This window comes from Triticum urartu, chromosome 7A (genome assembly GCF_056163025.1).
Source record: "Triticum urartu cultivar PI428250 chromosome 7A, HENAU_Tu73, whole genome shotgun sequence".
Lineage (NCBI taxonomy): Eukaryota > Viridiplantae > Streptophyta > Magnoliopsida > Poales > Poaceae > Triticum > Triticum urartu.
The window spans coordinates 103174961-103190350 of record NC_141879.1 but is presented as its reverse complement, the minus strand read 5'-3'; the positions used below and the strand labels follow the sequence as shown (position 1 = coordinate 103190350).

The 15390-nt window shown below is 50.4% G+C and overlaps 1 protein-coding gene across 1 annotated transcript; it reads left to right on the top strand.

Annotated features, from left to right (window-relative positions):
• The first annotated feature begins 1350 nt into the window (after window positions 1–1350).
• LOC147958297 (auxin-responsive protein IAA20-like) lies at window positions 1351–13532 on the top strand. The gene is made up of 2 exons (XM_087536390.1): window positions 1351–1535; window positions 13268–13532. Exons 1-2 carry the CDS (start codon window positions 1351–1353, stop codon window positions 13530–13532), a joined length of 450 nt encoding a protein of 149 aa, XP_087392516.1.
• The last annotated feature ends 1858 nt before the right edge of the window (window positions 13533–15390 follow it).

Here is a 15390-nt window from a genome sequence, read left to right as displayed (position 1 = left end):
ATCTGGCAGCAGACCGCCGGGCACCCGCAATATCCCAAACGGCCAGACGAATCAGACGTGACGACCGAATAATATCCAGAAACTCCGCCGGATCGCCAGCAGAGGCCTCCGGCGCCCCTCGCTGGCCCTTCCGCGCAGCCGCCGGCTGGCCACATGTACGGGCTGGATCAGCCAAACCGCACGTCGCCGCGAACAGCCGCACCACCAGTCCTCCCCGTCGACCCTGCAACACCGCCGCCACTGCCCACCACCATGCCGCCGCCACGCGCCACCGCCGGAGAGACGCCGCGCTGCCAACGATCCAGATCTGGACAGGTGTCCCGACACCCATGGATGCCCCGCATCATCCAAACCTGCGTGGGAGCGGCGGGAGCCTCCACCACCGCCGTCGGCCACCAAGCTTGCCCTGTGGCTTCCTCTAGCGGCGACGGAGGGAGGCACGTGATCTGCGGCGGCTCGGCGGCTCGGATTGCCGATCCGCCCGAGTCGCCCAGGTTGGGGGCGACGCGGGCGACGGTTGGGCGCGGACAGGGCTGCCTAATAGCAGAATAGCAGGAGGACAGAGTGCAAAAAATCAATATATCTAACATTAAGTTAGTGCTAGATGCATCCATTTGTGGCACAAGCTTGTCTAAACTTGGGACAAGCTTTTTCGAACGGAAGGAGTACTACTCTATTCGTCCGGAATTAGTTGACGGTCAAATGAATGTATCTGCATGAAAAACGTATTATCCACCGGAGCAGTACATTCACACACCATGTGTACACCGTAACCGTAGTGGCATGCAGGCAGTAGCGACTCCGGGACCGTGCGTGTCGTGCCCGAGGCCGGCGCCCGCATGCACAAGGTCACTGAGCAAAACACGCGATCGACAAGCAACCGGCCCCGGTCCATGCTCAATTCTGGAACCACGCACACCCTACACTACGGCCAAGAGACAGAACCACATATACGCTCACAAACTCGGCCGTTCTTTCACAGGCAGCGCAAAGGGTTCGTGTCGATGACTCGATATACTACCACGGCACACGCAAGAGCAAGCGGTGCCGACCGTGCGGCGGCAGGCTGGCAGCCTGCCCGCTGCTTGCCCCCTTGAGCCCCAACACCATGTCTCCCACTCCCACGGCCGCCACGAGCTCACTCTCTCCCGATCGACCTCCACTGTCGCCATGCATCGAACATAGCCATCGCCAGCGGTGCCCCGCGCGCCTATATATACCGTACGCATCGATCGCACTGTGTCGCCGCCTGCCAGAGTACACTAGCGCTACTCCTAGAACAAGTTTTTAGCTGTGATCACGCAGTACAGGGAAATAGTTGGCGAAGGGAAGGAGCTAGCCACCAGCGCCATGGAGCTGGAGCTGGGGCTTGCGCCGCCGAACCATGCGGGCTCGTGCGGGAAGAGGGGCTCGGTGGAGGCGTTCGGGGTCAACAAGCCCACGCTGACACTCTTGCTGCGCGACGATGACGACGGTGACCGCGGCAAGGGCGAAGACGGCACTGGCGACGCCCGCGACTGTGAGATGGGCACCATGTGAGTGTTTCGTCTATGGTGTTCAATGCAATGCACGCAGTATTGGAAATATGCCCTAGAGGCAATAATGAATTAGTTATTATTATATTTCCTTGTTCATGATAATCGTTTATTATCCATGCTAGAATTGTATTGATAGGAAACTCAGATACATGTGTGGATACATAGACAACACCATGTCCCTAGTAAGCCTCTAGTTGACTGGCTCGTTGATCAATAGATGGTTACGGTTTCCTGACCATGGACATTGGATGTCGTTGATAACAGGATCACATCATTAGGAGAATGATGTGATGGACAAGACCCAATCCTAAGCCTAGCACAAAGATCGTGTAGTTCGTATGCTAAAGCTTTTCTAATGTCAAGTATCATTTCCTTAGACCATGAGATTGTGCAACTCCCGGATACCGTAGGAATGCTTTGGGTGTGCCAAAAGTCACAACGTAACTGGGTGGCTATAAAGGTACACTACAAGTATCTTCGAAAGTGTCTGTTGGGTTGGCACGAATCGAGACTGGGATTTGTCACTCTGTGTAAACGGAGAGGTATCTCTGGGCCCACTCGGTAGGACATCATCATAATGTGCACAATGTGATCAAGGAGTTGATCACGGGATGATGTGTTACGAAACGAGTAAAGAGAGTTGCCGGAAACGAGATTGAACAAGGTATCGGGATACCGACGATCGAATCTCGGGCAAGTATCGTACCGATAGACAAAGGGAATTGTATATGGGATTGATTAAGTCCTTGACATCGTGGTTCATCCCATGAGATCATCGTGGAACATGTGGGAGCCAACATGGGTATCCAGATCCCGCTGTTGGTTATTGACCGGAGAGTTATCTCGGTCATGTCTGCATGACTCCCGAACCCGTAGGGTCTACACACTTAAGGTTCGATGACGCTAGGGTTATAGGGAATATATATACGTGGTTACCGAATGTTATTCGGAGTCCCGGATGAGATCCCGGACGTCATGAGGAGTTCCAGAATGGTCCGGAGGTAAAGATTTATAAGTGGGAAGTCCTGTTTTGGTCACCGGAAAAGTTTCGGGTTTTATCGGTAACGTATCGGGACCACCGGGAGGGTCCCGGGGGTCCACCAAGTGGGTCCACAAGCCCCGGAGGGCTGCATGGGCCAAGTGTGGGAGGGGACCAGCCCCAGGTGGGCTGGTGCGCCCCCCCACAAGGGCCCAAGGCGCCTAAGGGGAGGAAGGGGGGCAAACCCTAAGGGCAGATGGGCCTTAGGGCCCATGCCTGGTGTGCCTCCCTCTCCCCCTCCACCTGGCCGCCACCCAGATGGGATCTGGGGGCTGCCGCCACCCCTAGGGAGGGAACCCTAGGTGGGGGCGCAGCCCCTCCCCTCCCCCTATATATACTTAAGGTTTGGGCTGCCCATGAAAGACGAGTTCCTCTCCTTCTTGGCGCAGCCCTACCCCTCTCCCTCCTCGTCTCTTGCGGTGCTTGGCGAAGCCCTGCTGGAGTACCACGCTCCTCCACCACCACCACGCCGTCGTGCTGCTGCTGGATGGAGTCTTCCTCAACCTCTCCTTCTCTCCTTGCTGGACCAAGGCATGGGAGACGTCACCGGGCTGTACGTGTGTTGAACGCGGAGGTGCCGTCCGTTACTAGTCCAATCTTGATTCGGCGGCATTGTGGGATGAAGCGGCCCGGACCGACCTTACACGTACTCTTACGTGAGACTGGTTCCACCGACTGACATGCACTAGTTGCATAAGGTGGCTAGCGGGTGTCTGTCTCTCCCACTTTAGTCGGATCAGATCCGATGAAAAGGGTCCTTATGAAGGGTAAATAGCAATTGGCATATCACGTTGTGGTTTTTGCGTAGGTAAGAAACGTTCTTGCTAGAAACCCATAGCAGCCACGTAAAACATGCCAACAACAATTAGAGGACGTCTAACTTGTTTTTGCAGGGTATGCTATGTGATGTGATATGGCCAAGAAGAATGTGATGAATTATATGTGATGTATGATATTGATCATGTTCTTGTAATAGGAATCACGACTTGCATGTCGATGAGTATGACAACCGGCAGGAGCCATAGGAGTTGTCTTTATTTATTGTATGACCTGCGTGTCATTGAACAACGCCATGTAATTACTTTACTTTATTGCTAACCGGTAGCCACAGTAGTAGAAGTAATAGTTGGCGAGCAACTTCATGGAGACACGATGATGGAGATCATGATGATGGAGATCATGGTGTCATGCCGGTGACAAGATGATCATGGAGCCCCAAGATGGAGATCAAAGGAGCTATATGATATTGGCCATATCATGTCACTATTATTTGATTGCATGTGATGTTTATCATGTTTTTGCATCTTGTATACTTAGAACGACGGTAGTAAATAAGATGATCCCTCATAATAATTTCAAGAAAGTGTTCCCCCTAACTGTGCACCGTTACGACAGTTCGTTGTTTCGAAGCACCACGTGATGATCGGGTGTGATAGATTCCAACGTTCACATACAACGGGTGTAAGACAGATTTACACATGCAAACACTTAGGTTGACTTGACGAGCCTAGCATGTACAGACATGGCCTCGGAACATAGAAGACCGAAAGGTCGAACATGAGTCGTATAGAAGATACGATCAACATAAAGATGTTCACCGATGTTGACTAGTCCGTCTCACATGATGATCGGACACGGCCTAGTTGACTCGGATCATGTAATCACTTAGATGACTAAAGGCATGTCTATCTGAGTGGGAGTTCATAAGATGAACTTAATTATCCTGAACATAGTCAAAAGGTCTTCGCAAATTATATCGTAGCTCGCGCTTCAGTTCTATTGTTTAGATATGTTCCTAGAGAAAATTTAGTTGAAAGTTGATAGTAGCAATTATGCGGACTAGGTCCATAAACTGAGGATTGTCCTCATTGCTTCATAGAAGGCTTATGTCCTTAATGCATCGCTCAGTGTGCTGAACCTCGAACGTCGTCTGTGGATGTTGCGAACATCTGACATACACGTTTTGATAACTACGTGATAGTTCAGTTAAACGGTTTAGAGCTGAGGCACCGAAGACGTTTTGAAACATCGCGAAACATATGAGATGTTTTGAGGGCTGAAATTGGGATTTCAGGCTCGTGCCCACGTCAAGAGGTATAAGACCTCCGACGATTTTCTTAGCCTGCAAACTAAGGGAGAAAAGCTCAATTGTTGAGCTTGTGCTCAGATTGTCTGAGTACAACAATCATTTGAATCGAATGGGAGTTGATCTTCCAGATGAGATAGTGATGTTTCTCCGAAGTCATTACCACCAAGCTGCTAGAGCTTCGTGATGAACTATAATATATCAGGGACATATATGATGATCCTTGAGATATTCGCGATGTTTGACACCACAAAAGTAGAAATCAAGAAGGAGCATCAATTGTTGATGGTTGGTGAAACCACTAGTTTCAAGAAGGGCAAGGGCAAGAAAGGGATACTTCATGGAACAACAAATCAGTTGCTGTTCTAGTGAAGAAAGCCAAAGTTGAACCCAAGCCCGAGACTAAGTGCTTCTGTAATAAGGGGAACAATCACTGAAGCAGAACCACCCTAGATACTTGGTAGATGAGAAGGCTGGCAAGGTCGATAGAAGTATATTGGATACGCATTATAATGTGTACTTTACTAGTACTCCTAGTAGCACCAGGGTATTAGATACCGGTTCGGTTGCTAAGTGTTAGTAAACTCGAAATAAAAGGCTGCGGAGTAAACGAAGACTAGCTAAAGGTGAGCTGGCGATATGTGTTGGAAGTTTTTCCCAAGCTTGATGTGATCAAGCATCGCACGCTCCCTCTTCCATCGAGATTGGTGTTTGCGTTGAGCATATACATGATTGGATTATGTCTATCGCAATACAGTTATTCATTTAAGGTGAATAATGGTTACTCTGTTTATTTGAATAATACCTTCAATGGTCTTGCACCTAAAATGAATGGTTTGTTGAATCTCGATCGTAGTGATACACATGTTCATGCCAAAAGATATAAGATAGTAATGATAGTACCACCTACTTGTGGCACTGCCACGTAAGTCATATCGGCATAAAACGCATGAAGAAGCTCCATGTTGATGGATCTTTGGGCTCACTCGTTTTTGAAAAGTTTGAGACATGCGAACCATGTCTATTGGTGTATATGCATGAAGAAACTCCATGCAAATGGACCGTTTGGACTCACTTGATTTTGAATCACTTGAGACATGCAAATCATACCACATGAGCAAGATGACTGAAAGGCCTCGTTTTCAGTAAGATGGAACAAGAAAGCAACTTGTTGGAAGTAATACATCTTGATGTGTGCAATCCAATGAGTGCTGAGGCGTGTAGTGGATATCATTATGTTCTTACTTCACAGATGATTTGAGTAGATGTTGAGTATATTTACTTGATGAATCACGAGTCTGAATTATTGAAAGGTTCAAGTAATTTCAGGGTGAAGTTGAAAGATCTTCGTGACAAGAGGATAAAATATCTATGATATGATCATAGAGATGAATATCTGAATTATGAGTTTGGCACAGAATTAAGACATTGTGGAAATTGTTTCACAACTAATACAGTCTAGAACACCATAGTGTGATGGTGTGTCCGAACATCATAACTGCACCCTATTGGATATGATGCATACCATGATGTCTCTTATCGGATTACCACGATAGTTTATGGGTTAGGCATTAGAGACAACCACATTCACTTTAAATAGGGCACCACGTAATTCTGATGAGATGATACCGTATGAACTATGGTTTAGAGAAACCTAAGCTGTCATTTCTTAAAAGTTTGGGGCTGCGACGCTTATGTGAAAAAGTTTCGGACTGATAAGCTCGAACCCAAAGCGGATAAATGCATCTTCATAGGACACCCAAAACAATTGGGTATACCTCCTATCTCAGATCCGAAAGCAATAAGGGATTGTTTCTAGAATCGGGTCCTTTCTCGAGGAAAAGTTTCTCTCGAAAGAATTAAGTGGGAGGATGGTGGAGACTTGATGAGGTTATTGAACCGTCTCTTCAACTAGTGTGTGGCAGGGCACAGGGAGTTGTTCCTGTGGAACCTACACCAATTGAAGTAGAAGCTTATGATAGTGATCATGAAACTTCAGATCAAGTCACTACCAAACCTCATGGGATGACAAGGATGCGTACTACTTCAGAGTGGCACGTAATCCTGTCTCGGAAGTCATGTTGCTAGACCACAATGAACCTACGAGCTATGGAGAAGCGATGGTGGGCCTGGATTCCAAAATGGCTCGAGGCCATATAATCGGAGAGAGGATCCATGTATGAAAACAAAGTGTAGACTTTGGAAGAACTACTTGATGGGCGTAAGGTTGTTAGGTACATATGGATTTTAAAAGGAAGACGGACAATGATGGTAAGTATCACCATTAAGAAAGCTCGACTTGTCGTTAAGATGTTTTTTCCGACAAGTTCAAGGAGTTGACTACGATGAGAATTTCTCACCCGTAGCGATGCTTAAGTCCGTCGGAATCATGTTAGCATTAGCTGTATTTTTCGATTATGAAATCTTACAGATGGATGTCAAAACAAGTTTTCTTACCAAGTTTTCGTAAGAAAAGTTGTATGTGATACAATAGAAGGTTTTGTCAATCCTGAAAGATGCTAACAAGTATGCAAAGCTCCAGCAATCCTTCTAAGGACTGGAGTAAGCATCTCGGAGTTGGAATGTATGCTTTGATGAGATGATCAAAGTTTTGGGTGTATACAAAGTTTATGAGAAACTTGTATTTCCAAAGAAGTGAGTGGGAGCACTATAGAATTTCTGATGAGTATATGTTGTTGACATATTGTTGATCGGAAATGACGTAGAATTTCTGGAAAGCATATAGGGTTATTTGGAAAGTGTTTTTCAATGGAAAGCCTGGATTAAGCTACTTGAACATTGAGCATCAAGATCTATAAGGATAGTCAAAACTCTTAAAGGTACTTTCAAATGAGCACATACCTTGACATTATCTTGAAGGTGTTCAAGATGGATCAGTCAAAGAAGGAGTTCTTGCCTGAGTTGCAAGGTATGAAGTTAAGACTTAAAGCTCGACCACGGCAGAATAGAGAGAAAGGACGAAGGTCGTCCCCTATGCTTTAGACGTAGGCTCTACAGTATGCTATGCTGTGTACCGCACCTGAAGTATGCCTTGCCATGAGTCAGTCAAGGGGTACAAGAGTGATCCAAGAATGGATCACAGGACAACGGTCAAAGTTATCCTTAGTAACTAGTGGACTAAGCAATTTTCTCGATTATGGAGGTGGTAAAAGAGTTCGTCGTAAAGGGTTACACCGATGCAAACTTTGACACTAATCCAGATTATTCTGAGTAGTAAACTGGATTCGTATAGTAGAATAGTTATTTGGAATAGCTCCAAATAGAACGTGGTAGCTGCATCTGGGAGATGACATAGAGATTTGTAAAGCACACACGGATCTGAAAGATTCAGACCCGTTGACTATAACATCTCTCACAAGCATAACATGATCAAACCCAGAACTCATCGAGTGTTAATCACATGGTAATGTGAACTAGATTATTGACTCTAGTAAACTCTTTGGGTGTTAGTCACATGGGGATGTGACCTTGAGTGTTAATCACATAGCGATGTGAACTGGATTATTGACTCTAGTGCAAGTGGGAGTCTATTGGAAATATGCCCTAGAGGCAATAATAAATTGGTTATTATTATATTTCCTTGTTCATGATAATCGTTTATTATCCATGCTAGAATTGTATTGATAGGAAACTCAGATACATGTGTGGATACATAGACAACACCATGTCCCTAGTAAGCCTCTAGTTGACTGGCTCGTTGATCAATAGATGGTTACGGTTTCCTTACCATGGACATTGGATGTCGTTGATAACGGGATCACATCATTAGGAGAATGATGTGATGGACAAGACCCAATCCTAAGCCTAGCACAAAGATCGTGTAGTTCGTATGCTAAAGCTTTTCTAATGTCAAGTATCATTTCCTTAGACCATGAGATTGTGCAACTCCCGGATACCGTAGGAATGCTTTGGGTGTGCCAAACGTCACAACGTAACTGGGTGGCTATAAAGGTACACTACAGGTATCTCTGAAAGTGTCTGTTGGGTTGGCACGAATCGAGACTGGGATTTGTCACTCCGTGTAAACGGAGAGGTATCTCTGGGCCCACTCGGTAGGACATCATCATAATGTGCACAATGTGATCAAGGAGTTGATCACGGGATGATGTGTTACGGAACGAGTAAAGAGAGTTGCCGGTAACGAGATTGAACAAGGTATCGGGATACCGACGATCGAATCTCGGGCAAGTATCGTACCGATAGACAAAGGGAATTGTATACGGGATTGATTAAGTCCTTGACATCGTGGTTCATCCGATGAGATCATCGTGGAACATGTGGGAGCCAACATGGGTATCCAGATCCCGCTATTGGTTATTGACCGGAGAGTTATCTCGGTCATGTCTGCATGACTCCCGAACCCGTAGGGTCTACACACTTAAGGTTCGATGACGCTAGGGTTGTAGGGAATAGATATACGTGGTTACCGAATGTTGTTTGGAGTCCCGGATGAGATCTCGGACGTCACGAGGAGTTCCGGAATGGTCCAGAGGTAAAGATTTATATGTGGGAAGTCCTGTTTTGGTCACCGGAAAAGTTTCGCGTTTTATCGGTAACGTAACGGGATCACCGGGAGGGTCCCGGGGGTCCACCAAGTGGGGCCACAAGCCCTGGAGGGCTGCATGGGCCAAGTGTGGGAGGGGACCAGCCCCAGGTGGGCTGGTGCGCCCCCCCACAAGGGCCCAAGGCGCCTAAGGGGAGGAAGGGGGCAAACCCTAAGGGCAGATGGGCCTTAGGGCCCATGCCTGGTGCGCCTCCCTCTCCCCCTCCACCTGGCCGCCACCCAGATGGGATCTGGGGGCTGCCGCCACCCCTAGGGAGGGAACCCAAGGTGGGGCGCAGTCCCTCCCCTCCCCCTATATATACTTGAGGTTTGGGCTGCCCAAGAAACACGAGTTCCTCTCCTTCTTGGCGCAGCCCTACCCCTCTCCCTCCTCGCCTCTTGCAGTGCTTGGCAAAGCCCTGCTGGAGTACCACGCTCCTCCACCACCACCACGCCGTCGTGCTGCTGCTGGATGGAGTCTTCCTCAACCTCTCCTTCTCTCCTTGCTGGATCAAGGCATGGGAGACATCACCGGGCTGTACGTGTGTTGAACGCGGAGGTGGCGTCCGTTCGGCACTAGGATCTCCGGTGATTTGGATCACGACGAGTACGACTCCTTCAACCCCGTTCTCTTGAACGCTTCCGCTTAGCGATCTACAAGGGTATGTAGATGCACTCTCCTTCCCTTCGTTGTTGGTTTCTCCATAGATAGATCTTGGTGACACGTAGGAAAATTTTGAATTTCTGCTACGTTCCCCAACACGTAGGTGCGCGCCCTTCTCTTTCGTGGAACTGACTGCAGTGTTAGAGGGATTTAGCACAAAGGCTGGGTCATATATACACTTACAGAACCACAGCCGTGGCTGGGACGTGCGCCACTACCTCTACCACTCGCTCCACTACTGCCATCATCGTGGCCAGTCTCTGGGCACAACCGCTCGTGGTGACTGCTGTTACAACACACACACGCACAAGCTATATACGCTAACACCCCCCGCAGTCGTGATGTCGCCGGTGGAGACGCAAAGACTGGAGCGAAACTCTCGGAAGACATCAGCGGGCAGGCCCTTGGTCATCACGTCGGCGAACTACTGCCTTGTAGGGATGTGCAGGACGCGGAACTCGCCGAGAGCGACACGCTCGTGGACGAAGTGGATGTCGAGCTCGACATGCTTCGTGCGTCGGTGGTGAACAGGGTTGCTGGAGAGGTAGACTGCCGAGATGTTGTCGTAGAAGACCAGTGTCGCGGAGCGAACCGGGCAGAGCAGTTCACCGAGGAGCTGGCGAAGCCAGACGCATTCAGCAACAGCATTCGCCACGGCGCGGTACTCGGCCTCTGTGCTGGAGCGTGAGACTGTAGCCTGGCGCTTGGACGACCAGCTGACGAGGGCGTCGCCGAGGAAGACGCAGAAGCCTGAGGTAGAGCGACGTGTGTCCGGGAAACCAGCCCAGTCAGCATCTGTGTAGGCGCGTAGCTCGAGGTTCACCGAGGCGTGGAGATGAAGGCCGAAGTTGGTGGAGCCCCGGACGTAGCGCAGCACACGCTTGAGAAGAGCCAGGTGACAGGCACGCGGATCATGCATGTGTAAGCACACTTGCTGCACTGCATATGCCAGCTCCGGGCGTGTGATGGTGAGGTACTGCAACGCGCCTGCGAGGCTGCGGTACTCGGTGGGATCGTCGACGGGCGGGCCAGCAGCAGAGGGCAGCTTAGCCTTGGTGTCGACAGGAGTGGCCACCGGCTTGCAGTTGTCCATGCTTGCGCGCTCGAGGATGTCGTCCGCATACTGCTGCTGGAACAGGAAGAAGCCGGACGGCGAGCGGGTGACGCGAATGCCGAAGTAATGGAGTGCGCCAAGGTCCTTCATAGCAAACTCGCTCGTGAGCTTGGAGACGATGCGCTGGACGAGAGCGGGGCTCGAGGCGGTAAGAACAATGTCATCCACGTAGAGCAGCAAGAACGCGACGTCGGGGCCATTGTTGTAGAGGAACAACGAGCTGTCAGAGCGAGTGGCACGGAAGCCAATGGAGGTGACAAAGCTCGCGAACCGCAGAAACCAGGCTCGTGGCACCTGCTTGAGGCCATAGAGGGACTTGGCAAGGCGACAGACATGATCGGGCTTGGTTTCGTCCACAAATCCAGCCGGCTGCAAGCAATAGACTTCCTCCTGGAGCGTGCCATGGAGGAAAGCGTTCTTTACGTCAAGTTGATGAACGGGCCAGCTCCGGGAGGCAGCAATCGTCAAGACGGTGCGGATGGTGGCAGGTTTGACGACGGGTGAGAATGTCTCGCCATAGTCGACACCGGGACGTTGCCGGAACCCACGAACAACCCACCGGGCTTTGTATCGCTCGAGCGAGCCGTCGGCTCGAGTTTTGTGGCGAAACACCCACTTCCCAGAGATGAGGTTGGCGCGAGGTGGGCGGGGCACAAGCTCCCAGGTGCGATTGCGGACTAGGGCGGCGAACTCATCGCGCATCGCGGCGAGCCAGTTTGGATCGCGCACGGCTGCACGAACGGAGCTAGGAAGAGGAGAAGCGCCCGAGGGTGGTGCAGTTTCGGCGACACAGACATAGTCTTTGGCATAGCGTGTATTTGGCCGGAAGATGCCGGCTCGCGAACGCGTGAGCACGTCGCGGGGTGGAGAGGAGGTGGGGTTAGGCTCAGGGAGCAGTTCAGGCGAGGAAGCGGTGCTGGTAGAAGAGCCAAGCTCTGAAACTGATCCACCCGTGGAGGCGGGGCTGCAGTCTGAATGTGATTCAGAAACGCGAGCAGGCACAGAAGGCCCGGCCGAGCCATCTGATGGTGATCGAATGGTGGAGTTTGAATCGTGCACTTGCGCGCGCGACGCGTGTGAGGCAGAGTCGCCGGCAGAGCGAGCAGAGAATGTGCTCGAAGCAGTGTTGGGTGGAGGGGCGGAGCGCGATGGCGGGCAGCCGCCGAGCAACAGAGGGGTAGTTGGAGGGCGGACGTGTGATGGCGCAACCGTGGCGAACGGAAACGTGCGCTCGTCGAAGCGAACATGGCGCGACGTGATCACACGGCCGGAGGCACGATCGAAGCACCGGTAGCCACGGTGATCAGTGGAGTACCCGAGGAAAACACAGGCGACCGAGCGATGGTCAAGTTTGTGGCGCGTGGTGGCGGATGTGTTGGGGTAACAAAGGCAGCCGAACACTCGAAGAACCGAGTAGTTTGGTGTAACGCGAGCAGGTCAGGTCTCCTTGGACGAGGGCATGGTACTCCGCGTCGATGTAGACGGCGCGGGAGAGCTGATTGGCCCTGAAGATGGCGTCGACGACAGCCCAGACCGCGGCCGCGGTGTCCTTCGGGTGCATGACCGCATCGAGAAGGTCAGGCGAGATGGTGGTGGAGAGCCAATGAACGACGGCGTGATCCGCCATCAGCCAGTCGGGGTGGTCGGGGTGATGCAGGGCGTCGGCGTCGACGTGGTCGTGGAGCCCAAACATGCCCAGCGCGGTGTCGAAGTGCCGGCGCCACTGGGCGTAGTTGCCAGCGGTGAGGTCAAGCACCACGGGGACGAGGCGCCGGATGTCAACCGTCTGGAGGACGGAGGGGGGTGCAGGTTGTGCAACGGGCACGGCCACGACGGCCGGGGGAGCAGGCGCGATCCGGAGCGCTGGGGGCGCTGGAGGTGGTGCTGCACCGTCGACCGGTTCAGCAGCGGCGGACAGAGCGCCATCGTCGCCGTCGTCGAGAAAGGGAGGAGGAGTCTGGACAGGGTTAGTATCCATGGCAACGGAAGAAGAATGGTGCTCAACAGGGTTAACCTCTGCGTCTGATACCATGTTAGAGGGATTTAGCACAAAGGCTGGGTCATATATACACTTACAGAACCACAGCCGTGGCTGGGACGTGCGCCACTACCTCTACCACTCGCTCCACTACTGCCATCATCGTGGTCAGTCTCTGAGCACAACCGCTTGTGGTGACTGCTGTTACAACACACACACGCATAAGCTATATACACGCATAAGCTATATACGCTAACATGCAGGGCTGAGTGCAAGCCGTGCAGGAGGAAGAGGTTTGTAGGGTGGCCGCCGGTGAAGAGCGCGCACCGCCCGCGCAGCTGCAGCAGCGGCGGCCACGTGAAGGTGAAGATGGAAGGGGTGCCCATTGGGAGGAAGGTGGACCTGTCCCGCCACGCCTCCTACCACCAGCTCCAAGACACGCTCCGCCTAATGTTCCCCTCCTCCGCTCACCAAGGTGATCCGTACGCCGTCATCTACGAGGACGGCGACGGGGACTGGATGCTCGTCGGAGACGTCCCGTGGGAGTAAGTTGAGGATGCTTATTAATTTTTTCTGCTCGCATTCCCCTGTCATTGCACCGAATCGTTGACTCACAACGGTGTCGAATCCATCTCTTGCAGGGAGTTTAGCAAGTCCGCCAAACGGCTCAACATCCTCATGTCGCCACCGACTACGCTTGCCATTGTTAGTTGAGTTTGGGCGTCATGATCTGCACCGGCGTCTGTCGGTCTGTGTCTAGTTAATTAGCTTACTAGATAATGTTAGTACAATGTTGTCGTCATGTCCACAACTATGGGACTTTCTGAGTTTGTTTCTCTTGTCCAGGATTTTAAATTATGTTAACGAACAAATTCGGTGAAATGTCGAAATTTATTTTGGAATTTGATCTATCAAAATGTCCTTGGTTTTGATTAATTTCAACTGAATTTGCATTTGGCTTGGAATTAGTGAATCTGATCTGAATTAGAGTTTACAAATATTTCGGCACCATACAAAATTACCAAAATCTGTAAAAAAATTATTGAATTTTTGAACCCGCTCATGTCTTTAGAATTAAGTGTTCTACAACACTAAACCCTTCCGAAGAAAGCTCTCCCGACCCCGCGTTGCTCCTACAAGCGACACGAGGGGAACCTTAGCTGCCACTCGCCATAGCCACCCCTCCCCTTCGCAACCTCTCGCCACCGCTTGAGGATGCGTTTGGGTTAATCCTGTACCACGGACAGCGGCGATGGGGAGAGCTCTCGCAATTTTTCATGCTCGGTGAGTCAAGGGAGATGCAACGATCGTCCCGGCATGAGTATTATAAATACTAGTAGGCGAAATTGAGATCAAAGAATTAATTTAGTAGATTGTGTTTTATGTATCCCTCCCCCAGAGTTGTGGTGGCTCAGGTTGTGCGACGACGCAGAGCTACTCCTGCAGCAACGAGATGTAGGATTTCGGTGAGGCGCCTTGGCCCGCCGTTCCTATTGGCCCTAGTTTGGGGTCAGATCCTAGCGGTCGAGGTGCTGGTAACGCGCTTCCGCTCTGGTTGCTCGGGATGGCGGCGATGTGAATCATGGCCCACCTTGCGGCAACCTCGATTACCGGCCTCGCGACATGGCACTTAATTAGCAACGTGCCGCTTCTGATCTTGTGTGTGCTGGCTGATGGGCCTGGTGTAGGCCTACTCTATTGCGGGGTGGATGGTGTTGGTGGTACTGTTGGCATGCCAACCAACTATTTAGGCTTTGGGGAGGCGAGATGACCAGCGAAAGTTGGGCCGGACGCGCCTAGGCTGATGCAAGCAAAGCCTGCAGGCACCGTAACATTTTTGAAGGTGTTGTCGTTGCGGTTCTTGCCTCCCTGCTGAATTGCAACGTCGATGATATTTTCTTTGTGGCGATTTTCAGTGATCTGACTTGTATGTGTGCCCATTCAGCGGTTGTGACGGTTTTCCCAGGTTTCCCCTAATTAACTATGACATAGTACTTTGCTATGCACTCCTCACACTCTTGCCTTTTATGCATGCATTTGTTTCAGTTTTATTTGGTTATGTTTTCATATAATTTTCAAATAGAATTACATACACTTATTTGAAATATTTGAAACAACTGTCAAATATAAATTATTCTCCAATCGTTCTTATATATATATATGTTATAGTTTTTATTAGTTATTAACCATGTACATACTCTCTCTATGTCATTACTCATCACGAAAAAAATTCCCTTCGTAAAAAGGGGGGGGGGGGCATTGAAAGTCCAAATTTCTTTCTTTGATCAAGTTTGTAGAAAAACCCTTAATATCCCAATACTGATCTTGCACTATAGCTGTTGATATTTGTTACTGTAAACTTTATAATAGACCTTACAAAAAGGAAACGAGAGTATCAATTTTGACA

Coding starts and splice junctions, on each gene's coding strand:
- LOC147958297 (XM_087536390.1), top strand. CDS start 1,351: ATGGAGCTGGAGCTGGGGCTTGCGCCGCCGAACCATGCGGGCTCGTGC. Junction 1,536..13,267: donor GACTGTGAGATGGGCACCAT/GTGAGTGTTTCG, acceptor CAAGCCGTGCAG/GAGGAAGAGGTTTGTAGGGT.